We start from the raw sequence: 25,452 nt of genomic DNA on the forward strand, positions 1-25,452 counted from the left end.
TGCCTAAAGTCAATTGAATCTCAATCATATTTAAGTTATAGCATTTAGTTTATTAAATGCAGCTTAATTGAAGTGATTGATAGATATTAATAATATATAGAGATATATTCCTTCTTGGAAATGAAACTAAACAAATGATTCTTCTGAACAAATACATTTATATTTGACATAAATGTTTCTGAATATTCTCCAGAAGTTAATTTTCTATTGGCTGTTCAGTTCTGTGTAGTAATGCTCAGATTTTTTGTTTGATTTAGTCCATTATAAATGCATCTTGTAATAATCGTGATGTGTTTGTGTTCAGATGTTGATCATGAAAGCGCAGGTGGATGTGGTTTGCTGTAAATCAGTAGGAACTGATCTGTCCATGCTGGATATTGAGGATTTCATCACAGAAATCTGTCAGCTGAAGAAAGAGGTGGCTTCACTGGAGGCAAAGCTGAGAGAAAGAGGAGACAAACTGAACAGAGAGGTTTGAACAGATCTTCAGTTCATCTTTAGCTGCTAATATGGACTGATTGTTGTGTGAATCAATGTCTTATTGTTAATCATACTCTCACTAGATATATTACTGATTGTGTTTGTCAGGATGTGGAGCAGGTTTGGGTGCGTGAGACTGATGGGACAGAAGCTCAGGATTCAGTCTGGAGCGTCAGAGATCAGAGATCCAGAGACACACAGGACTCAGAGCTCAGCCTCACTTTACTCTGTTATACTGACGCTCAGGATCATGAATCCACTGATCAAACCTCTGACTGTAACGCTGGAGAACAGCAGATGCTGCAGACGCCGCTGAAGATGTGCTCCGTCAAACTGGTGGACTGCAGGAACCTGATCGAGAGCAGAGGAGAAGAAACCACCGCAGAGAAACAACAACAACACACTGATGAGGAAGAGGAGGAGGAGGAGAATAATGGGGAGGATGATGAAGATGAAGATTTCATTCCTCCAGGTTTGTTTCTCCTTTAATGACCTTATGTTATTTTCATTACACTTGAATGTCAGCAGAGACTCTGCAGAATCAGGTTCATATTAACTGATGGTCTCTTATGATATTTTATATTTGGGAACATAATGGCAAATGATTTTTATGACAAAATGACAGATTTGCTGTGCCTGTTTGTAAGTCTGCATGATTTGACCAAAACAAAAATCTAGTTACTATTATTATTACATATAAAATTATTATCAATTATCATGTTAGGTAAAAACTGTTAGCCTGAATGCACTGTAAGTTGCTTTGGATAAAAGCATCTGCTAAATGCATAAAATGCATAAATTATAAAATCATGGAAGAAATACATTGTGATTGCTATAACGCTATTTAACTGTAAAATTATAAATATGATGGAACTGGTTGAACTTTTGGATGTTTAAACTCACCTTTTTTTGCGTTTGGATAACTGTACTAAAACATGTTGATCTTTTTTTATTTAAATTTCCTTTATTAATTGTTCACCCCTGAACTTGTATAAACAGATTCTTACAAAAATGTGTATATTTCCTAAGTAACACAAATAAATCTCTAATATATTTTAAATCCCAAAATGTATAATAATTTTTGTGCATTTCAGATGATAAAGGCTGTTCATCTTCTGATGGAGAGACAGACTTAACATCAAAAGAGCAGCTGACGGCCAACAGTTTCTCCTGCAGCACCTGTGGAAAAACACTGAGTTCAGAGGGTCATTTAGCAAGACATGAGAGAAAACGCACAAAACAGACAAACTACAGCTGCAAGATCTGTAACATCAGCTTTCCTACCACAGAAGAGAGGAGACTTCATTCAAAAGAGCACAGCGGGAAGAAGGAGTTTCACTGTGAGCAGTGCGGGAAAGATTTTTTCATTCGTTCTAGTTTAAAAGCTCACTTAAAGACTCACGGTGAAAAGTCTTTCCACTGCAGTGAATGTGACAAGTATTTCAGCACCAAAGGAAATCTTGATGCTCATAAGCGAATCCACACGGGTGAAAGACCATACAAGTGTCCTCACTGCGAGAGAAGATTCAATTATGGATCTCATCTGAAGACACACGTGCGTTTGCACAACAATGAGAGACCGTATCAGTGCAGTGAATGTGGCAAAGCCTTTACAGACTCAAGCTCTCTAAAGTCACACCAGAAAATCCATTCTGATGAGAAACCGTTTCAGTGCAAACACTGCGACAAACGATTCCGTCAAAGATCTAATCTGAACTATCACGAGAGGATTCACACTGGAGAGAAACCATATCTGTGCGCCCACTGTGGGAAAAGCTTCTCTGATCCACGTTCTTTTGTATTTCATAAGCGAGTCCACACCGGAGAAAAACCATATCACTGCAGCGTCTGTGGGAAGAGTTTCAGTAAACATGGCACATTACAAAACCACATGAGGACTCATACTGGAGAAAGACCGTTCAAATGCTCACAGTGTGAAAAGACGTTTGCTCGATCAGACGTCCTTAAGGTCCATCAGCGAGTTCATACAGGAGAGAAACCTTACTCCTGCTCCATCTGCAGCGAGAGATTCGCTTATTTAGGTAGTTTCCAGACCCACCAGAACAAACACGCTAAAGAACAAACTGCTCCAGAATCATCAGAGTGACTTTCATCAGTCAATCTGGGAAAGAAATCTTGTTTGGCTCGTCCTGAAAGTGTTCATTGAGTTCTTACTGAGTGAACTTTTTTAATGCTGTGGATTGATCCAAGTTCTGTATATAATGTCACGTTTGACAGAGTAAAGCAATGATTTTATGTTAAACAAGACAGAACTATTAAAAATTCTCAAAATAAAATACTACAATAATATGATCTCCTAGGTTTTATAAGGCATGTTTTATGTGTTGAAATGCATGAAGGAGAGTCTGGCAAATACACTCTACTTTTTCATTGTTGGACCGGTTTCTTTTAATCAAGAGAGAGCCATGCTTTAACTATCAATTTCATCACTGTTCTTCAAGAGCATTTGTGCCGCCATGGAAGGTAAGATATTAACTTTGTAGAAACAAATCCTCTGGGAGGAAAAGTTTGTTGGTTTTGTGGCAGCTACTTGAACTTAACTGTAATGTCAAATAGAATTAAAGATCAGATAACATTAAAGTGTATGTTTATGGAATATTTAGAATTATGACCACACAAAAACGTCATGGCTTATTTTAGTAGTTTTTAATGCTGCCACATCATGGCTAAAAATTACTGTTTTTTTCGTCCTTTAATTTGCATTAGAAAGTCAAAGTCCATTGTTTGTTCACTCTGCCATTACGTCTCCAAGGTAAAACAGGTGCTTCCCCAAAAATAAGAATATCATGGTAAAGGCCTTGAACGAGCTGTGTTCAACCAAGTTTCTGTCTTTCTCACACAGAACAACCTCCTTTATAGCAACAAATCTGGCTTTTGAAGTGGACATTCAACCGAGAATGCCTTGCTCTCAGTTGTTGAAGCCCTAATACTGATAAGAGCGGAATCCAAATCTTCAATACTTATCTTGCTTGATCTGTCAACTGCTTTAGACATGGTTAACGACCAGATCCTCCTGTCAAATCTATTGGCAAAAGGCATCTCAGCAACCGCACTCCAGTGGTTTGAGTCTTACATTTACATTACATTTAATCATTTAGCAGACGCTTTTATCCATAGCGACTTACAAATGAGAACAACAGAAGCTATCAGACAACAAGAGAACAACAACAGTATACAAGTGCCATGACAAGTCTCAGTTAGTCTAATACAGAACACGTAGCCAGGTTTTTTTGTTTTGTTTGATTTTTAAGAATATGATAGACAAGAAAAGAAAAGGTAAGTGCTAGTATTAGTTGGTTAAGTGCTGGTGAAAAAGATGAGTTTTTTTGAAAATGAGTAAAGACTGTGAGAGTGATTTTGAACCTCTTTGGGATGGCACCACACAGTGTCGTTCATTTGCAGAGCGCAAACTTCTGGAAGCCATATAAGATTGAAATAGTGAGTTTAGGTATGTTTGTGCCGTGCCAGTGGTCATCTTGTAGGCAAGAATCAGTACCTTGAATTTGATGCGAGCGGCTACTGGTAGCCAGTGTAACCTGATGGGGAAAGGAGTAACGTGAGCTGTGTTTGGCTCATTGAAGACAACCCTCGATGCTGCATTCGGGATCAGTTGCAGAGGCTTGATCGTACATGCAGGAAGAGCCAGGAGAGCATTACAATAGTCCAGTCTGGAGAGAACAAAAACTTAATGTGATAGTCTTACCTATCAGATAGATCCTTCAAAGTATCTTGGAGAGGTGAGGTGTCCAAGTCACAACATCTAACTACTGGGGTGCCTCAAGGCTCAGTTATTGGACCACTTCTCTTCTCTGTCTACATGGCATCATTAGGTTCTGTCATTCAGATACATGGCTTTTCATACCACTGCTATGCTGATGACACTCAACTCTACCTCTCATTCCATCCTGATGATCTGACGATAGCTACTCACATCTCAGCTTGTCTAACAGACATTTCTTACTGGATGAAGGACCATCATCTTCAACTCAACCTTGCCAAGACAGAACTGCTTGTGGTTCCAGCAAACATATCATTTCATCACAATTTCACCATCAAGTTGGGCACATCAAACATAACTCGTTTAAAAACAGCCAGAAGCCTTGGAGTTATGATTGATGATCAGCTAACTTTCTCCGGTCCTGCAGATATGCTTTATGTCACATTAAGAAGATAAGGCCATTTCTTTCAGAACATGCTGCACAACTCCTTGTTCAAGTTCTTGTTCTGTTCAGGCTGGACTATTGCAATGCTCTCTTGGCAGGTCTTCCAGCCAGTTCTATCAAAACTTTACAATTAATCCAGAACGTGGCAGCAAAACTCATTTTTAATGAGCCGAAAAGAATACACGTCATACCTCTGTTTATCAATTTGTATTCTTTTTCTATTGTTTTCTTTTTATTTAGTATATTATTTAAAAGCCCTTGCTACGTGTTCTGCGTTTAAGCTAATTGAGACTTGTTATAGCACTTGAATATCTTTACTGACTTGACAGTTTTCCAGAAGATGATAATCAACACCCTCCACAAGGAGCTAAGTCACAGAAAGTAAGTGCTGAAAGGACTGGCTGTTCACTGAGTACTGTATCAAAATATATTCATAGAAAGTTGACTGAAAGGAAAAGGTGTGGTAATATAAGGTGATTGATGACCACAGCCTTGGGAAGATTGTCAGGACAAGCCGATTCAAGAACTTGGGAGAGCTTCACTAGGAGTGGACTGAAGCCGGAGTCAGCGCATAAAGAGTCACCACACTCGGATGTCTTCAGGAAAAGGGCCACAGCTGTCACATTCCTAGAATCAAGCCACTCCTTAACCAGAAAAACAGAACAGTCCTCTTTTCAGATTAAAGTAACTTTAGCATTTCATTTTGAAATCAAGGTCTGGAAGAAGACTGGAGAGGCACAGAATCCAAAGTCCAGTATGAAGTTTCAGAAGTCAGTGATGATTTGGGTAGCTGTGACATCTGCTGGTGTTGCTCCATTGTGTTTTATCAGTCCAAAGTCAATGCAGCCATCTACCAGGAGATTTTGTAGCACTTTATGCTTCCATCTGCTGATATTGCTGACATATTTCAGTTTGTGTGCAATGAATCTAGAATATAAGAAAGTTTGCTTTTTTGAATTAAATAACAAAAAATGAAGAACACTTCCATGATATTCAATTTTTTTTAGATGCACCTGTATTTCAGACATCCTAGGCTAACTGTGCACTGAAATTGCATACAGTGAGTAGGAAGTACATTTTAATTGCAGGTACTATATCTGCCATGGTGTTACAGTCACATGACCTAAATAGAGTCGGTTGTGTTACTTAAAAGCCATTCATAAATCTGCTCTGGTCTCATGGATAAGTAAGCGTCTATCCAATGCACACTTCAGAATCTTGGTGGAAGTGGACGTTGATCCGGGTACTTTTTGCCTACTTTTTTCAAATATGAAATTTCATGCTGCTTTATTGTATACCACGTGAATAACTTTACGAGTATGTCGGAATTCAAAATAATAGGCAAAAAATGCCTTGACATACCTCCAGCGAGACTCTGAAGTGTCCATATGTTCATTGTCCCGTGTGTCACATTTGATTGCCATTGAGCAACATGACTTGAATTAAGTGTTTATTTATACACTATTAACCACATTAGTTTATACATTTCAAAAACGTAATTGTGAATTTTGAGCTTTGCAAGCATGACGGTGTACACTGAAATTAAATGTGCAGTTTTTATTTAAGTGAGAAAAGCAGGTGCAGATATAATATCACACGCAGTCGTTCTGACTCGGAGAGATTAGCACTTCTCGAACTGTAGGAGGCGCTGTGACCATCTTAGTCCAGTAAATCCACCGGTAAAACCACTGAAGAAGAAAAGACGGTTGGAGGTTTACAGACTCGGTACGTGTTTTAACTCTTTATGTTTTGTTACCTTTAGCACGCTAATGAGCTTGAATGAAGCGTTTGTTATCCAGATCTGGTTTAAATTAAGCCATAGGTTTTACTAAAGTAACCATAGTTTAACTTGGGTATTTGTAATAAAACCACATTAGGCTAAGCACAAATTTACCATGGTTTTAATTACAGCAAAACAATGGTAAATTTGTGATTAGCCTAAAGTAACAGTGTCCAGCATAGAACTATATAATTGCGTCACTGTTGGTGTATGTTGGTGACATTTCTGTTTCAATGATTTATTCATATTTTCTCTAAAATAAGTCAAATATTTATGAGAAATTGATTAAATTGTATATTTAGGTCTTCATCACTTTAACCAAGATAATATACATTATAAATACTATTTTGCAATTGTACACATCTTTTATTGATGTATGCATTAAATTTTATGTCATCAGTGCAAAGTAATCAACTTCCACAAGAAATGTAAACAATGAAATTATACAAATTATGGAAGTATGTTAGACTGGGCTAAACTGCCTCTTATCATACATATAAATCATGTGAAGTTATAGCTTGTTTTATTTTTATAGTTTTCTTCAATTACCATGTCCCTAAAGTCATCTTCCACTTTGTTAGTATGTACTTTCTTGCCTTCCAAAACCAACTGCAATTTCAATTAAGACCATTTTCATTTATTTTTCCCACTGGAATTCAACCGTACAAACTGAGGTAAACTTTCTTTTTTAGTTTTTGAAATGTTATCCTGGTTGTCCCAGCCTTAAATTCCACCCTGTTAGGCTATATTGTGGAGAATGTTTGTCCTATCAAAAAACAAATCTGACATAGTTAAAAAAGTTCTGTGAATATGTAGAAGGTTAGCTAGCTAAATGTTAATCACTCAGAGCTATGGCTAATTTAGCTCAAAATGTTCAGTTCCTGCAAAGCGCAGGAATATGTTTCCAACACCCTGTTTTAATGTGCATTCTAAGTATCGAATAAGAAACGAGTGATGGAAATGCCAAATTCCCCTCCAAAATAAAATCCCTTAGTTTGCTTGCTTGAGGTGGATTTTGACTTGTGCAAAAAAGGATTAATGCGAATAATGGGAGATGGAAATGCATTTTGCGAATAAACTCCTCTAAGCGCATATAAAAAAATAACTGAATTTGCGATGAGGCAGCGGACTGCATGATCCCAAACAGCAGCATGCATCCGCCTCCGACAGCAATTACATCATATGTTGTTTTTCGCATGCTCACTCTGAGACGCAAGTCATTTATCATATATGACAATTATTATATTCAGTTCTCCTAGTTTTCTTACTAATATTTAGTGCCAGTGTAAGGATGAAAGAACTGAGATACTTTGATCTCCTGAGAAACAGACAATACAAACATACACAGGCATCTTCGAGACACCCCACAGAGTGGAGGAGCAGGAGACCTCCTTCACTTCTGGCCATTTGTTTCATTTTAAATCCCTTCACCCATTCTTCCTTCTACTCCGTCTGCTCAAAATGATTACATGAAAATGTCAATGCAAGTGAACTAACACTCATGTCTAATATCATTTGAAATGTCTCAGTGCAACTAGTACAATGGTCTCAATCTTACAAACGTAGATTAAAAGATGATACAGATCCTAAGAGTTAAGAGATATTTTGTCTACTGTAATAGGAGTGCCCCTTCCCAGGATCCTCCATGTAAATTACCCCCTGTTCCCATTGAGTTGTAAAATCACCCAGGCTTGGGACCTGTCTCCATCTCGGGGGATGTTTGTCTTGGTCTGATGTATTTAAAGGACTGCAGCAAAAGGATCAAGGCCTTCTGTAGTCAGATTGAGCCCATAGCATGAAGTGTGTCCACACACTTCATACTGTGTATTTTTCTAAAAGTCAAGTATGCATCTTTTACTCTTAGATTCATCTTTGAGAATTTGATGTCTTGTATTTATTTGATATCTATGAATTGGCTTTGAAATTGGCATAATCCTTACCTGGCTGATAATAAATTGTTACATTTGATTTACTCTGACTTACTGAAATGATTTTCTCAGGTAGATTTAGTGAAGGCTCTGTTTCCGTAAATCTGTGTCCAGGGTTAAGTGCATACTAAAACTCAGGCTAGATGGAGCATAGGGCACATCAGGTGAGATTTTAGATATCTGATTAACCACTTGAGTTTAGTTAAGTTGTACTCAGTTCATTAACTATGGGGGGCTAGTCAAAGTACTGGTCATAACCGCTGGTTATTGTCTCAGCTTTAATTAAGTTGTACGTAGTTATATGACTGTTGTGGGGGCTAGACAGATAGTGCTAGCATAACCGCTGATTATTGTTTTGAGCTTTAACTAAGTTGTACATGGGTAACTGAGGGGGACTACTAGTCATAACCTCTAGCTACTGTTTAGACTGGCGAGTTTGTGATCGTGGGGTGCACGTAGAAGAACGGCCGTCATGGGGCACCCTGAGCGACATAGTTTCCTAATAAACGAGTCAAATAAAGTAAAGGATTAAATTAGAATAATCAAATATCAGAGGAATAACAATAATAATTAGAGACCGACAAACAACCAATTTGCCTTTCAACCTAAATTCGAGGTCATAATAAAATGGAGTCATATTAGATAATAAAATGGAGTCAGATTTGAGTTTAACCTAAATTGAATAACTCTACGTGCTGAAAGACAGAACATGCAGGAAACCTTCATCCAGCACCGGATACCTTCCTTGGGCCGAGTGCCTGGACCTTACACCAGTTTAACATGAAGTGATGGTTTTGTTCTATTCGATGCGTTGGATGGATTGGGGGTTCGATTCCCCGGGAACACATGATAGGTAAATATTGATAGCCTGAATGCACTGCAAGTCGCTTTGGATAAAAGTGTCTGCTAAATGCATAAATTTAATACATTTTTATTTAATATGTTGGCTAACTTTATATGTAGATGAAGAATTCTATCAGGCAATTGATTGATTTTTAATTGTTATGCATTTCCCAATCTGATTTTAATAAATAAGCATTGGGACATATATATAGCTGGGTTATATATTAAATTGTGTTCAATTTAATATATAAATATTAAATTTATATATTTGTGTTCAACCAAGCGTGTGTTCAACCAAGTCTCTGCATTTCTCATACAGAACAACCTCCTTGACAGCAACCAATCTGGCTTTGGAAGTGGACATTCAACTGAGACTGCCTTGCTCTCAGTTGTTGAAGCTCTAAGACTGGCAAGAGCGGAATCCATATGTTCAGTACTCAACCTGCTTGATCTGTCCACTGCTTTTGACACGATTAACCACCAGATCCTCCTGTCAACCCTATTAGCAAAGGGCATCTCAGGAACCACACTTCAGTGGTTTGAGTCTTACCTATCAGATAGGTCCTTCAAAGTATCTTGGAGAGGTGAGGTGTCCAAGTCACAACATCTAACTGCTGGGGTGCCTCAGGGCTCAGTTCTTGGACCACTTCTCTTCTCTGTCTACATGGCATCATTAGGTTCTGTCATTCAGAAACATGGCTTTTCATACCACTGCTATGCTGATGACACTCAACTCTACCTCTCATTTCATCCTGATGATCCGACAGTAGCTACTCGCATCTCAGCTTGTCTAACAGACATTTCTTGCTGGATGATGGACCATCACCTTCATCTCAGCCTTGCCAAGACAGAACTGCTTGTGGTTCCAGCAAACCCATCATTTCATCACAATTTCACCATCAAGTTAGGCACATCACCCATAACTCCTTCAAAAACAGGCAGAAGCCTTGGAGTTATGATTGATGATCAGCTGACTTTCTCAGACCACATTGCTAAAACTGTCCGATCCTGCAGATTTGCTTTATTCAACATCAAGAAGATCAGGCCCTTTCTTTCTGAACATGCTGCACAACTCCTTGTTCAAGCTCTTGTTCTGTCCAAGCTGGACTATTGCAATGCTCTCTTGGCAGGTCTTCCAGCCAGTTCTATCAAACCTTTAAAAATTAATCCAGAACGTGGCACCAAGATTACACCTCAAGAAAAGAATACACTTCACACCTCTGTTTATCAATTTGCACTGGCTACCAATAGCTGCTCGTATAAGATTCAAGGCATTGATGTTTGCCTACAAAACCACCACTGGTTCTGCACGTCCTTACCTAAATTCATTGCTCCAGACTTATGTGCCCTCTAGAAGCTTGCGTTCTGCAAATGAATGTCGCTTGATCCTGCCATTCCAAAGAAGCACAAAGTCACTTTTACGCACTTTTAAATTAAATGTTCCCTCCTGGTGGAATGACCTCCCCAACTCAATCCGAGCAGCTGAGTCCTTAAAAACATATTCAAGAATCGGCTTAAAACTCACCTCTTCCATCTTTATTTGACCCTCTAACTTTAGCACTCACTATTCTAATTATATTCTTTAAAACAAATCTAACTACCATTCTAATCTTTTTGTATTCTATTTTTTTCATTTATTATGCAATTGTGTGTGTGTGTGTGTGTATGTATATATTATATATATATATATATATATATATATATATATATATATATAAGACCTCTAACACTAGCTTGCTCTATTCTTTTTCTATTCTATCTGTTTTATTTTTATTTATTATATTATTTAAAAGCCCTTGCTACGTGTACTGTGTTAAGCTAACTGAGACTTGTTATAGGACTTACATTCACCTAAAGGATTATTAGGAACACCTGTTCAATTTCTCATTAATGCAATTATCTAATCAACCAATCATATGACAGTTGCTTCAATGCATTTAGTGGTGTGGTCCTGGTCAAGACAATCTACTGAACTCCAAACTGAATGTAAGAATGGGGAAGAAAGGTGATTTAAGCAATTTTGAGCATGGCATGGTTGTGAAAAGGGAAAAACATGCAGTATGCAGCAGTCCTGTGGGCGAAAATGCCTTGTTGGTGCTAGAGATCAGAGGAGAATGGGACGACTGATTCAAGATGATAGAAGAGCAACTTTGACTGAAACAACCCTTAGTTACAACCGAGGTATGCAGCAAAGCATTTGTGAAGCCACAACACGCACAACCTTGAGGTGGATGGGCTACAACAGCAGAAGACCCCACTGGGTACCATTCATCTCCATTACAATAAGGAAAAAGAGGCTAAAATTTGCAAGAGCTCACCACAATTGGACAGTTAAAGACTGGAAAAATGTTGCCTGGTCTGATGAGTCTCGATTTCTGTTGAGACATTCAGATGGTAGAGTCAGAATTTGGTGTAAACAGAAGGAGAACATGGATCCATCATGCCTTGTTACCTCTGTGCAGGCTGCTGGTGGTGGTATAATGGTGTGGGGGATGTTTTCTTGGCACACTTTAGTGCCAATTGGGCATCGTTTAAATGCCACGGCCTACCTGAGCATTGTTCCTGACCATGTCTATCCCTTTATGACCACCATGTACCCATCCTCTGATGGCTACTTCCAGCAGGATAATGCAACTTGTCACAAAGCTCGAATCATTTCAAATTGGTTTCTTGAACATGACAATGAGTTCACTGTACTAAAATGGTCCCCACAGTCACCAGATCTCAACCCAGTAGAGCATCTTTGGGATGTGGTGGAATGGGAGCTTCATGCCCTGGATGTGCATCCCACAAATCTCCATCAACTGCAAGATGCTATCCTATCAATATGGGCCAACATTTCTAAAGAATGCTTTCAGCACCTTGTTGAATCAATGCTACGTCGAATTAAGGCAGTTCTGAAGGCGAAAGGGGGTCAAACACAGTATTAGAATGGTGTTCCTAATAATCCTTTAGGTGAGTGTATATATCTTTGCTCTTGTTGTTATTTTTGATTGCTTCCACTGTCCTCATTTGTAAGTCCCTTTGGATAAAAGCATCTGCTAAATGAATAAATGTAAAATGTGTGTATATATATATATATTATGTGTTTCCAAACGAACATATTAAGTGGCGGGAGTCTCCGCGTTCAGCGCAAATCCCGCCCTGCAGCTGATTCTAAGTCCGGTGACACACTGGCTGCGTGGCATGAGCGACGAGCGTTTACACACCATTTACACACCGATTCTTTACACACCAGAATCGTGCCTGACGAGGCGCTGGCGCACTGCTGCTACTGTAGGTGACATAGAGGGAGGCCGCCGACAGACCAGGATCTTGTCTTCACGACAACAATATCTATACTTCATGTTGAGCATAAATCTAAAGCCTAGGCAAAATAGACTATGTTTGACAGGTGCAATATGCCAGTGTGTCACCGGCCTAAGGTTTTCAAAAGGCATCACGCGAGTGTGAACATCACTACAACTAGGAAAAAAACGACCGTAATTCAAACGCAGCTCCCGTCGGCATTTAAACAGACCTTTGCTCTTAATTCCAATCGGTCCAACGCAATAACGAAATGTGAGCAGGTCTAAAAACTGAAACTGTTGATGCTGGAAATGTGATATATATTTTTTAAATATGAGCAGGCATACAAGCTGGGATTGGAAATTCTGCACTGTAATCATATTTATTTATATTTTTCATTATATTTTATTATATGATATTGGTTTGAGACAGAGTATTTTATTTAGTGGAGAACTTTGCAGCAGTATTTTGTTTCTTATTCTTTTTTTATTTTATATACATTTTATTAAAAAGTATTTTAAAAAAGTGTAAACAAATTGTAAAAAAAAGTTTATAGTAATAAACAACCTGCAGTTTAATGTTTGCATTTCTTTCCCTTACTGTACCGAAAATGAACCGAACCGTGACTTTAAAACCGAGGTACGTACCGAACCGTGATTTTTGCATACCGTTACACCCCTTATATATATATATAAGATACTGTGCAGGACACTTAAGCTCCCAGGTGTCAATGGTAGAGAACTCGAGCTTGGAGCTAAGAAAAAAAGATGACCCACTAGGCTGAGAGGGGAAATATTAAAATATTTAATACATTTAATGCAGCATCCTTTTATTTTCCATCAGAATTATCATCATAATAAAAACCACAAAAATGGCATCACTGTCCATTACTGTTCCTTCTTGTGAAGGTTGTTGTGTTTGTTTGTTAATCTAGTTCATCCCAATGAAATATAACATCTTTATTTTTAATACAATTTAAAAAATAATTTATTATGCCTGTCCTTTAATTTGTAATTATTTCTCTAGCCTTCTAAATAGAGAATAATTTTGCCACAATGATTGTGATCAGGAACCACAGCTATTTTTTGTGTCCCTCCCCCAAAGGAAATATGGATCTTTTTTTATTTTTGGGTGTTGTTTTGAACAATGTTATATAGGTGCAGTTCCACACATTACAAATGGGAAACCATGTAGGACAAGGACGGAAGGCTTGTTAACACTGGTGTTCCACCCTGTTATACTCGTTTCCATCCTATTATGCTCCATCTATTCCACACTGTTATCCTCTCTCTATTCCACCCTGTTATGCTCCATCCATTCCACCCTCTTATACTCTCTCCATTCCACCCTGTTACACTCCATTCCACCCTGTTGTGCAACTCAGTTCCACCCTGTTATGCTCCATTCCACCCTGTTATGCTCAATTCCACCCTGTTATGCGCCATCCATTCCACCCTGTTGTGCAACTCAATTCCACCCTGTTATGCTCATCCATTCCACCCTCTTATACTCTCTCCATTCCACCCTGTTACGCTCCATTCCACCCTGATATGCTCCATCCATTCCACCCTGTTGTGCAACTCAATTCCACTCTGTTATGCTCACTCCATTCCACCCTGTTACGCTCCATTCCACCCTGATATGCTCCATCCATTCCACCCTGTTGTGCAACTCAATTCCACCCTGTTATGCTCCATCCATTCCACCCTGTTGTGCAACTCAATTCCACCCTGTTATGCTCCATCCATTCCACCCTGTTGGGCAACTCATTTCCACCCTGTTATGCTCCATCCATTCCACCCTGTTACGCTCCATTCCACCCTGATATGCTCCATCCATTCCACCCTGTTGTGCAACTCAATTCCACCCTGTTATGCTCACTCCATTCCACCCTGTTACGCTCCATTCCACCCTGTTATGCTCCATCCATTACACCCTGTTACGCTCCATTCCATCCTGTTATGCTCCATCCATTCCACCCTATTAGACAAGTCATTTTAAATAATTTGACAGCAACGTTAAATGTTTGGCATACTTTTGTCTTATTTTGTGAGGTCTAATAGCATATATATGTTTTTGAGTACGTTTTTTGTATTATTTACTACCCTATTGGCAAAAATGGGCACAAAAAGTACCTGTTCTTAATGATTTAGACGCATTTCATTCATCAATATTTTTTTATTTTGAAAATAAAATGAGATTGCATAAGGGACGTATGTTATTTAAGAAAAGCTCATATAATATAAAGCTCATATAATCATCAATAACTATCCATATGTCCCTAACAGAGTGGAATATTTTCATGGCCAGTGTCTGAACAATCTACCCATAATTATTATTTTTTGAGTTCCCGAGCTTGACCAATATTTATTCCTTATAGTTAAACATATCTCTATTTTGGTAGAATGAAAAAAACCTTTAAAATCATGTGCCTTTTATTCCAACACTTGTGTATCCAAAATGTTACCACATGCCAGGAATGACTGTAGTCATGACAGCTACTGTAGTATGCTGGACACTTTTGAATGATGCCTAAAGTCAATTGAATCTTAATCATATTTAAGTTATAGCATTTAGTTTATTAAATGCAGCTTAATTGAAGTGATTGATAGATATTAATAATATATAGAGATATTCCTTCTTGGAAATGAAACTAAACAAATGATTCTTCTGAACAAATACATTTATATTTGACATAAATGTTTCTGAATATTCTCCAGAAGTTAATTTTCTATTGGCTGTTCAGTTCTGTGTAGTAATGCTCAGATTTTTTGTTTGATTTAGTCCATTATAAATGCATCTTGTAATAATCGTGATGTGTTTGTGTTCAGATGTTGATCATGAAAGCGCAGGTGGATGTGGTTTGCTGTAAATCAGTAGGAACTGATCTGTCCATGCTGGATATTGAGGATTTCATCACAGAAATCTGTCAGCTGAAGAAAGAGGTGGCTTCACTGGAGGCAAAGCTGAGAGAAAGAGGAGAAAAACTGAACAGAGAGGTTTGAACAGATCTTCAGTTCATCTTTAGCTGCTAATATGGATTGATTGTTGTGTGAATCAATGTCTTATTGTTAATCATACTCTCACTAGATATATTACTGATTGTGTTTGTCAGGATGTGGAGCAGGTTTGGGTGCGTGAGACTGATGGGACAGAAGCTCAGGATTCAGTCTGGAGCGTCAGATATCAGAGATCGAGAGACACACAGGACTCAGAGCTCAGCCTCACTTTACTCTGTTATACTGACGCTCAGGATCATGAATCCACTGATCAAACCTCTGACTGTAACGCTGGAGAACAGCAGATGCTGCAGACGCCGCTGAAGATGTGCTCCGTCAAACTGGTGGACTGCAGGAACCTGATCGAGAGCAGAGGAGAAGAAACCACCGCAGAGAAACAACAACAACACACTGATGAGGAAGAGGAGGAGGAGAATAATGGGGAGGAAGATGATGAAGATTTCATTCCTCCAGGTTTGTTTCTCCTTTAATGACTGTAGTAATGTTCGTATGGCAGAGAAGGAAGGAGACCAGGGTCGGCGTACTGAGGCTCGTGGGAACTTTATTATATTCAAAAATAAAAGGACGGAAAACAAAGTCGCGCCACATGCGCATAAATCATAACATTCACTTTGATACTTTAAGGTGCTTCTCGCTTTCTGTCGGCCGCTTCCTCCCACGAGTCCTCAGGTCTCTCCGGTTAACAGCGGGCTTAAATACTGCTTCCCCACGCCAATCACTGCAATGAGAAGCAGGTGTCACTTGTCTCTCACTTAACTCACTTACCACCGCTGATCTCTTCACTCTCTCTTCCGTCGCAGACCTCGCTAAACCACACCTCCCCTGCCACATACCCTCACCGCCCGACTCAGGCCGGGGAGCCATCTGGCCTGCAACCCCCTCCCCCATTCCTGGAGAGGAAGTCGGCTACAGCCATCTGCGCCCCCGGCCTGTGAATCACCTTGAACTTAAATGGCTGTAAAGCTAGATACCAACGGGTGACTCACGGGTATTTGGTACAACCCGGCTTGATCGGGGGCAGCCTGCGGGTCGTCCGGGATCCGGACCAACGTCCCCACCTCCATGACCGGGCACCGGTCCACGAAATGGCACGGATCCCCGCAACGCCAGCAGGCCGGCCCAGGCCTCCCCGCCACCCTAGTGGTTGGAAGTGGGTCAGGTGATTGACGTGGGGAAGCAGTCGGTAGCTCAGCCAGTCCCTCCCCGTGTGGCCTCCCCTCGGTGGCCCCGTGTACCGAGACCTGGGTAAAGGGACAGGCTTTGGAGAAAGAGGAGAGAGAGAGGGGAGGGGAAGAGAGAGAGAGAAAGACAGATTGAAGGGGTTCGCCGGCCGGTGGCACTGGACCCACTGAGCAGTCCTCTTCGGGAGTCGTGAGATGAACTGCTCCAGCACCACGTTGTTGATAATGGTCTCGGCGTCGCTTCCTCCGGCCAACAGCCATTTGCGGCAGGAGTCCCGGAGCTGCTGGGCTAAGACAAAGGGCCGGCCCGCTTCGGTCAGTTCTAGCGACCGGAAGTGTTGACGGTGCCGCTCGGGGCTGAGGCCGACCCTTTGGAGCACTGCTCTTTTTAAGTCTGCATATACCAGGAGGTTCTGGACGGGCAGTTGTTGAGCAGCCTTCTGGGCCTTTGTTTGTAAGTCTGCATGATTTGACCAAAAATCTAGTTACTATTATTATTACATATAATATTATTATCAATTATCATGTTAGGTAAAAACTGTTAGCCTGAATGCACTGTAAGTTGCTTTGGATAAAAGCATCTGCTAAATGCATAAAATGCATAAATTATAAAATCATGGAAGAAATACATTGCGATTGCTATAACGCTATTTAACTGTAAAATTATAAATATGATGGAACTGGTTGAACTTTTGGATTTTTAAACTCACTTTTTTTGCGTTTGGATAACTGTACTAAAACATGTTGATCTTTTTTTATATTTCCTTTATTAATTGTTCACCCCTGAACTTGTATAAACAGATTCTTACAAACATTTTGTATATTTCCTAAGTGACACAAATAAATCTCTAATATATTTTAAATCCCAAAATGTATAATAATTTTTGTGCATTTCAGATGATAAAGGCTGTTCATCTTCTGATGGAGAGACAGACTTAACATCAAAAGAGCAGCTGACGGTCAAGAGTTTCTCCTGCAGCACCTGTGGAAAAACACTGAGTTCAGAGGGTAATTTAAAGAGACACAAGAGAACACACACAGAACAGAAAGACTACAGCTGTAAGATATGCAACATCAGCTTTCCTACCACAGAAGAGAGGAGACTTCATTCAAAAGAGCACAGCGGGAAGAAGGAGTATCACTGTGAACAGTGCGGGAAGGATTTTTTCATTCATTCTAGTTTAAAAGTTCACTTAAAGACTCACGGTGAAAAGTCTTTCCACTGCAGTGAATGTGACAAGTATTTCAGCACCAAAGGAAATCTTGATGCTCATAAGCGAATCCACACAGGAGAAAGACCATACAAGTGTCCTCACTGCGAGAGAAGATTCAATTATGCATCTCATCTGAAGACACACGTGCGTTTGCACAACAATGAGAGACCGTATCAGTGCAGTGAATGTGAGAAAGCCTTCACAGACTCAAGCTCTCTAAAGTCACACCAGAAAATCCATTCTGATGAGAAACCGCTTCAGTGCAAACACTGCGACAAACGATTCCGTCAAAGATCTAATCTGAACTATCACGAGAGGATTCACACCGGAGAGAAACCATATCTGTGCACCCACTGCGGGAAGAGCTTTTCTAGTCCATCTCATTTTGTATTACATAAGCGAGTCCACACCGGAGAAAAACCATATCACTGCAGCGTCTGTGGGAAGAGTTTCAGTAAACATAACACATTTCGAAACCACAAGAGGATTCATACTGGAGAAAGACCGTTCAAATGCTCACAGTGTGAAAAGACGTTTGCTCGATCAGACGTCCTTAAGGTCCATCAGCGAGTTCATACAGGAGAGAAACCTTACTCCTGCTCCATCTGCAGCGAGAGATTCGCTTTTTTAGGTAGTTTTAAGACCCACCAGAACAAACACGCTAAAGAACAAACTGCTCCAGAATCATCAGAGTGACTTTCATCAGTCAATATGGGGATAAACTTGTTTGGCTCGTCCTGAAAGTGTTCATTGAGTCCTTACTGCCAGCAGGTGGCAGTGAACTTTTTAATGCTGTGGATTGATCTAAGTGCTGTATATAATGTCACGTTTGACTGAGTAGAGCAATGATTTTCTGTTAAACAAGACAGTACTATTAAAAATCATCATCAAAAAAAAACATAAGTCACCCAATTCACCTATCTGTATACCGCTGTTTTCACTGTCATAAAAATGGGCTGATGTCTTCCTTGTTCTATAAAGTAATACGTAACGAGTTCTGATTGGGCCAGCGGTTCCTGTGTTGTGATTCGACAGCAGCTTAGTGCACGCTGCCCTCCTGGAAAGTTTTGGACAAGTTTTGAGAAGCAAGTGGGCAGGATTTGTTTTGAAAACCTGGCAATCCTGATCTGAACGCATGTGCTGGAGATGTACTTATAATCACAGGAGCGTTTTTACTGACGAGATGCGCATGAAAATCAAATTCTATTTTTTTGCACAGTCCTAACATCTAGTTAACAAAGCTAAACAGTGTTGCCCTTTGTGTAATAAGTTACAGAAACCGTTAAACGCACCAACTTAAATAATAAAATACACTTATCTGTTGTGGTCCATAAACAACGCCTTCTCCAGACAGAGAGGGAACTGCTCCATCTTTCAAGAATAATCTTTGTGCGAATCCGCCATTAAACTGATTGAGATTGAGGAAGCTGTCCTCAGCAAAATGTGCTGCACATAGTTTTACATAAATTGTAACCTATGATCTCTAAGTACAGTGTCCCTGGGAAGGCCAAACAAAGATGATTGGACTCCGAGATGAAAATGACAGCGTTTCGACGACATGGCGACAAACACAAACGCAGCTCTTCCTCTTCTGCGTCGGAGCACAAAAAGAACGGGATGAGAGGCCTTTTCATCATAGGTACACTTCAACTATGAGAGTCAAAATGAGAAAGGAAAAAAATCCAGAAAATCACATTGTAGAACTTTTAATGAATTTATTAGCAAATTATGGTGGAAAATAAGTATTTGGTCAATAACAAAAGTTTATCTCAATGCTTAGTTATATACCCTTTGTTGGCGATGACAGAGGTCTAACATTTTCTGTAAGTCTTTACAAGGTTTTCACATTCTGTTGCTGGTATTTTGGCCCATTCCTCCATGCAGAGCTCCTCTAGAGCAGTGATGTTTTTGGGCTGTCGCTGGACAACACAGACTTTCAACTTCCTCCTAAGATTTTCTATGAGGCTGAGATCTGGAGACTGGCTAGGCCACTCCAGGACCTTGAAATACTTCTTACGAAGGCACTCTTTCGTTGCCCGGGTGGTGTGTTTGGGATCATTGTCATGCTGAAAGTCACAGCCACGTTTCATCTTCAATGCCCTTGCTGATTGAAGGAGGTTTCCACTCAAAATCTCACAAAATATGGCCCCATTCATTCTTTCCTTTACACGGATCAGTCGTCCTGATCCCTTTGCAGAAAAACAGCCCCAAAGCATGATGTTTCCACCCCCATGCTTCACAGTAGGTATGGTGTTCTTTGGATGCATCTCCTCCAAACACGACGAGTTGTGTTTTTACCAAAAAGTTCTATTTTAGTTTCATCTGCCCATATGACTTTCTCCCAATCATCATCCAAATGCTCTCTAGCAAACTTCAGACATGTACTGTGTAACGATATACAGAAACTTCACATTCGTGGGAAGGAGGAGGCGGGAACTGGCGGACAATCAAATGAAACCTTAATGACCAAAATAAACACAAAACCGTGCGACAGCCCCTCGTGGATAACTGTCGCGCACAAACAAAAACCAAAACACAAAATAAAGCCCAGGCCTGGTCATGGCTCCTCTTTTTTATCCTTCTGATCTCCTCTGTGGGACGCGAGACCAGTGAGTGTCGCTCATTTCCAAATCACTCCACCGGCTTGCTCCGCTCCCACGTACCCTTCGCAGGCTGTGGGGTACCCACGAGACTGCACTCCACCCCCTTCCCTCCCTCCGGGGGGACCGCTCACGGTGACCTGCGGGAACCTGGGGGTAGGACAGACGAGGCGAGAGTAAAGGAGATGGAAGGATGAGGAGCGACAGAGACGAGAGAGGACGGCAACGGCTCCTCCGGTTTTGGGCAGCCGGCAGGAGTCCCCCGTTCCCTGCTCCTCCGCATTGTGGTGGACAGCAGCAGGCTCCTGCCCCCTGGCGAACGGCGCCGACTCCTCCGCTCCTTCATGGATGGCAGCCGCCCCTCCACATCGCGGCCGGCAGTGAGTTCGTCTGTCCCCAGCAACTCACTCCAGCCCACCGCCTCGAGCGTCCACAGTGGCACACTCCCTCGCCTGCTCGATGGCACCGCGGGTTCACCCCAGCAGCAAGGGATCTTCAGCAGTGCGTCCCTCCTTCCTCCCGGGTTTCGGCACCAGTGTAATGGTATACAAAAACTTCACAATCACGGGAAGGAGGAGGCAGGAACCGGCAGACAATCAAATGAAACTTTAATTACCAAAATCAACACAAAACAGCGCGACAGCCCCTTGCGGATGACTGTCGCGCACAAACAAAAACCAAAACCCAAAATAAAGCCCAGGCCTGGTCCTTTCTCATCCTTCACTGTCATCGTTCCTCTTTTGTATCCTTCCGATCTCCTCTGTGGGACTCGAGACCGTTGAGTCTCGCAGGTGTCGCTCTTTACCACATCACTACATCGGCCTCGCTCCATTCCCACGGCTCTCGGCCCCGCCCCACTTATCACATACTGGTTTAAGCAGGGGGACAGATCTAGCACTGCAGGATATGAGTCCCTGGTGGCGTGAGAGCCAGAAATCTTGCTTGTTTGTAGGTCATCAAATACTTTTTTTCCACCATATTTGCAAATAAATTCATTAAAAATCCTACAATGTGATTTTCTTTTCTTTTTTTTCTCATTTTGTCTTTCATAGTTGAAGTGTAATTATGATGAAAAGTACAGGCCTCTCTCATCTTTTTACGTGGGAGAACTTGCACAATTGTTGGCTGACTAAATACTTTTTTGCCCCACTGTACATAAGGCTGTTAATCATATTTTATGTGATGAAGTGGCATAAAGATTTAGAGAGTAACTAGCAATTGCATTCTATTTTTATTTTCATTGCTGGGAGGGATTCAAAGAGCCAGGGTTTATTAATTATCCATTTAATTACTGTTCTTACATAGCATGTATGCTGCCATGTAAGGTAAGATATTTATTGGATAGAAGTGAAAAATCATTTTGTGGCATCTACTTTAACTTCACTGTAATGTCAGATAGAATTAAAGTGTACGTGTGTTTGGATTATTGACCTAATGTGAACACAAAAACACAGCTTCTTTTAACAGTATTTTAATACTGCCACATCTTGGCTAGAAATTACTGTCATTTACTTTAATTTGCATTAGAGAGCCAAAGTCCATTTTAAGAGAAGTTTACTATTCATATTTGCTAAGTGTCAAGGAATCCAAAGATAATTGTGCATCTGAAATCACATACTGTCTGAGCAGGTAGTACATTTGAATCTTAACTAGCTGACCGTTAGTAAAAGTATGTTGTATTACATTATGAATAGGGATAGTATGAATGAAATTTAGATGTACTACATCTGCCATGGTGTTACTGGGGTGTGTGTAAGTCAAGTCAAGTTTATTTATATAGCCCTTTAAAACAGCATAAATGCTGACCAAAGTGCTGCACACCATACCAAACAAAACATCCTTGTACAATACAATTTAAAGAATAATAATAAAATATGAAAAGAAACCAAAACAGAAGTAATAATAAGAAACATCGTGCAATTTAAAATAATATATAAGACTAAAAAAAAAATATTAATTTAATAGTTAATATCAAATTACACATATGCCTGAGAAAAACAGTAAGATTTAAGAGAAGATTTAAATGTAAGTGTAGGGGAAAGTCTAATAGACAAAGGTAGGGAATTCCAGAGCTTAGGATCTGTCAATCCAAGCCTTAATGTCCTCTAAACAAGCTAGCAGAGAGGAAACTGAATCATTTCCTGATTTTAATGGAAAATAGAGCTGAGTGTCATCGGCATAAATGTGATATGAAACTTTATGGGACACAAAAATGAAACGAAGAAGGAGTAAGTATAAGGAAAATAAGATTGGACCCAGAATTGAGCCCTGGGGCACCCCACAGGTGACGGGAACTGAGCTTGATGAAAATTCTCCAGTTTCCACCAAAAAATTCCTGTTTGCGAGATATGATGCAAAACAATCTAGTGCACCAACACAAATGCCAACTTCAAGGTCCAATCTCTTTAACAAGATATGATGATCCAGAGTATCAAAAGCCAAACTTAAGTCCAATAATAGAAGAATAGTACAGTTACCAGATTCTACAGATAGTAAGAGGTAATTTACTACCCTCAAAAGTGCAGATTCAGTACTGTGTTTAGCTCTGAAGCCAGACTGAAAGGGATCCAGAATATTGTTAGAGATTAAATAGGGGGAAATTTTATTTAGTATACACTTTTGCAGAACTTTGTGCAAAAATTGAAGTTTCAAAATGGGCCTATAGTTATTAAAATCAGAAAGATCGAGATTAGCTTTTTTGGGTAAAGGATGGATCACAGCCTGTTTAAGGCAGAATGGTACAGTACCTGTTTGTAAGGAGCTATTGATAATAGAAAGTAGACTTGGCAACACAGAAAACAGAACATCCTTTATTCACTTTGTGGGAATGGCATCAAAAGAGCAAGTGGTTGGATTCATGTTAGAGATAGTGCTCAACAGCTTAGAGTGTGAAATAGTCTGAAAATTAGAAAAAGCAGAGGGGCAAACATTTGGATATTGATAATTCTGATTTAAATTACTAGAGATCTGTGCCCTAATTTGAGTAACTTTGTTTATAAAGAAGTTGCAGGACTTCTCACATAAGTCTTGGCTAGGTTTTGAGCCGGCCAGTCTAGAAAGGTTTAATACTGAATTTAATGTAGAAAACAGTATCTTAGGACAATGGGAATATTTTGAGATTATGTTAGATAAGTATTTTGCCCTTTCCAAGCAAACTGCTTCTTGGAAGTCAGACAAGTTACTCTGTAAGATTTGATTTGAGATCTGTAATTTGTCCTTCTTCCATTATTTTTTTCTTAACTTTTATGTCACTATTGAACCATGGTTGATTATTTGATTTCAGATTTTTGGTTTTATAAGGGGCAATTATGTTTACAATTTCTGAATATTAAGGATTGAAACAATTTACCAACTCATCAACATTCTGATTCTGCAATGATATCATATCACTATGAGCTGGAAGGCCCAAAAAAGCATCCATAAATTGCAAAGCAGTGGAAGGGTTAATAGACCTTGAACGGTAGGTATTAGGCTGGTTTACATGGCTAGGAAAGGAAATCACACTGTCAAAAAAAAACTGGCCAGTGATCAGACAACCCAGCATCACTCACAGATATATTAATGATATCAAGGTGTAATGATTAAACCAGATCAAGCGTGTGACCCAGTTTGTGTGTTGGTCCTGATATGTGGTGTGTGAGGTTAAAAGAGTCTAAAAGATGAACGAAATCTCTCACAAGAGGTTTCGAAGGACAACAATAATGTATGTTAAAATCACCAAGAATCAACAACTTGTCAGTCCTTGAGACCACATTGGATAGAAAATCTGAAAACTCTCAAAAAGTCTTTAACTTTTGGTGGTCTATACAGTAAATCAAAACACAAAGCAATGGGCTAGTAAGTTCTACTTTACACATTAAGACCTCAAAACTAGTGTAAGCATCAACTGGTAAGATCTTACATTTGAAACAGTCCTTAAAAATTACAGCAACAGCTCCACCCCGCCTGGAAGTTCTAGGGCAACTATAATAGTTACACTGTACAGGGGAAAGTTAAGATAAAGGGCTTAAGTCATTTTCTGTAAGCCAGGTTTCAGTGATGAACATGAAGTCCAGAGTGCTTGTTACAAAGAATTCATTTAACAGAAATGTCTTGTTTGATACTGATCTTGCATTTAACAAGGCCTTTTTAACCTCTGGCTGATAGCAGAGCGAAGTCGGGATGAGGCATCTCTGGCAATGAGCAAAGTAAGTTGAAATTCACCCCGCACGGAGTCGAATGGCGATGCCACAACAGTCGCTCATTGGATGATATTACAGGAATATTGCCTGGTAATGCAGTCATAGTTGATCGTGTAAGCTGCGGAAGGCGAGCACCACGGTGCACATAACGTGAGCGACGAAGAATACCTAGATCTGCACACCGTAAGTAAATGTCTGATGACAAGCATGTTCCTGACCGATTGTTCAATCGCATGAGTACAGAGTGCCAGGTCTGTAGCACAGCTCATAGTCGTAAGCTCCAATAATCAAACTCTAAATGTAGCATTTGTGGTAAAAAAATGGCAGACATTAGCTTTCAAGGGTCCAAGCATGGGCTTGTAGTCCAGAAAAATCACAAAGTGTGAGACTGCAAGATACTGGTAAAACTTTCTTATAGCAAAAATAAATGCTAATTATTCTTTATCGGCCTGGGCATAATTCAGCTCAGTGGTGATCATTGTTCTGGATGCAAAGGAAAAGGGCTTTTTCTGGCCATCATTTGAAAATGGAACAATAAAGCCCCAAGCCAATAGGGTGAGTCATCGTGAACCACTACCAGGGGTTTCTTTTCGTCATTATCTGCCTGTACCTTATACGTTTTACCATTTTGGCTGAACACAAGTGGAGTGGTTAAGAAGGCAATGCAGGGGTTCAGTGGCTTTGTTGGGAAGACTACAGTTGTAAAAGTTAAGAAGCCCTAGGAACGTCTGGAGTTCTGTCTTGTTACATGGA

At 40.0% G+C, this 25,452-nt stretch overlaps 2 protein-coding genes across 2 annotated transcripts; both read left to right on the plus strand.

Annotated features, from left to right (window-relative positions):
• The first annotated feature begins 313 nt into the window (after positions 1-313).
• On the plus strand, positions 314-3,081 carry LOC132144313 (zinc finger protein 664-like). The gene is made up of 3 exons (XM_059555091.1): positions 314-472; positions 589-841; positions 1,575-3,081. Exons 1-3 carry the CDS (start codon positions 314-316, stop codon positions 2,585-2,587), a joined length of 1,425 nt encoding a protein of 474 aa, XP_059411074.1. The 3' UTR covers positions 2,588-3,081.
• Positions 3,082-8,515: 5,434 nt separating this feature from the next.
• On the plus strand, positions 8,516-18,821 carry LOC132144314 (zinc finger protein 664-like). Its single transcript, XM_059555092.1, has 4 exons — positions 8,516-8,536; positions 15,335-15,502; positions 15,619-15,846; positions 17,589-18,821. The coding sequence occupies exons 1-4, from the start codon at positions 8,516-8,518 to the stop codon at positions 18,612-18,614; spliced, it is 1,443 nt and encodes a 480-aa protein (XP_059411075.1). The 3' UTR covers positions 18,615-18,821.
• The last annotated feature ends 6,631 nt before the right edge of the window (positions 18,822-25,452 follow it).

Source organism: Carassius carassius, chromosome 7 (genome assembly GCF_963082965.1).
Source record: "Carassius carassius chromosome 7, fCarCar2.1, whole genome shotgun sequence".
In the NCBI taxonomy this organism is placed as follows: domain Eukaryota; kingdom Metazoa; phylum Chordata; class Actinopteri; order Cypriniformes; family Cyprinidae; genus Carassius; species Carassius carassius.

What these genes read in the sequence shown, in the direction of transcription:
- LOC132144313 (XM_059555091.1), top strand. Translation starts at nt 314, where the DNA reads ATGAAAGCGCAGGTGGATGTGGTTTGCTGTAAATCAGTAGGAACTGAT. An exon ending in GAGACAAACTGAACAGAGAG is followed by an intron (nt 473 to 588) that starts GTTTGAACAGAT and finishes TGTGTTTGTCAG; the next exon opens with GATGTGGAGCAGGTTTGGGT. An exon ending in CTGCAGGAACCTGATCGAGA is followed by an intron (nt 842 to 1,574) that starts GCAGAGGAGAAG and finishes TGTGCATTTCAG; the next exon opens with ATGATAAAGGCTGTTCATCT.
- LOC132144314 (XM_059555092.1), top strand. Translation starts at nt 8,516, where the DNA reads ATGGAGCATAGGGCACATCAG. An exon ending in GAGAAAAACTGAACAGAGAG is followed by an intron (nt 15,503 to 15,618) that starts GTTTGAACAGAT and finishes TGTGTTTGTCAG; the next exon opens with GATGTGGAGCAGGTTTGGGT. An exon ending in AGATGTGCTCCGTCAAACTG is followed by an intron (nt 15,847 to 17,588) that starts GTGGACTGCAGG and finishes GTATAATAATTT; the next exon opens with TTGTGCATTTCAGATGATAA.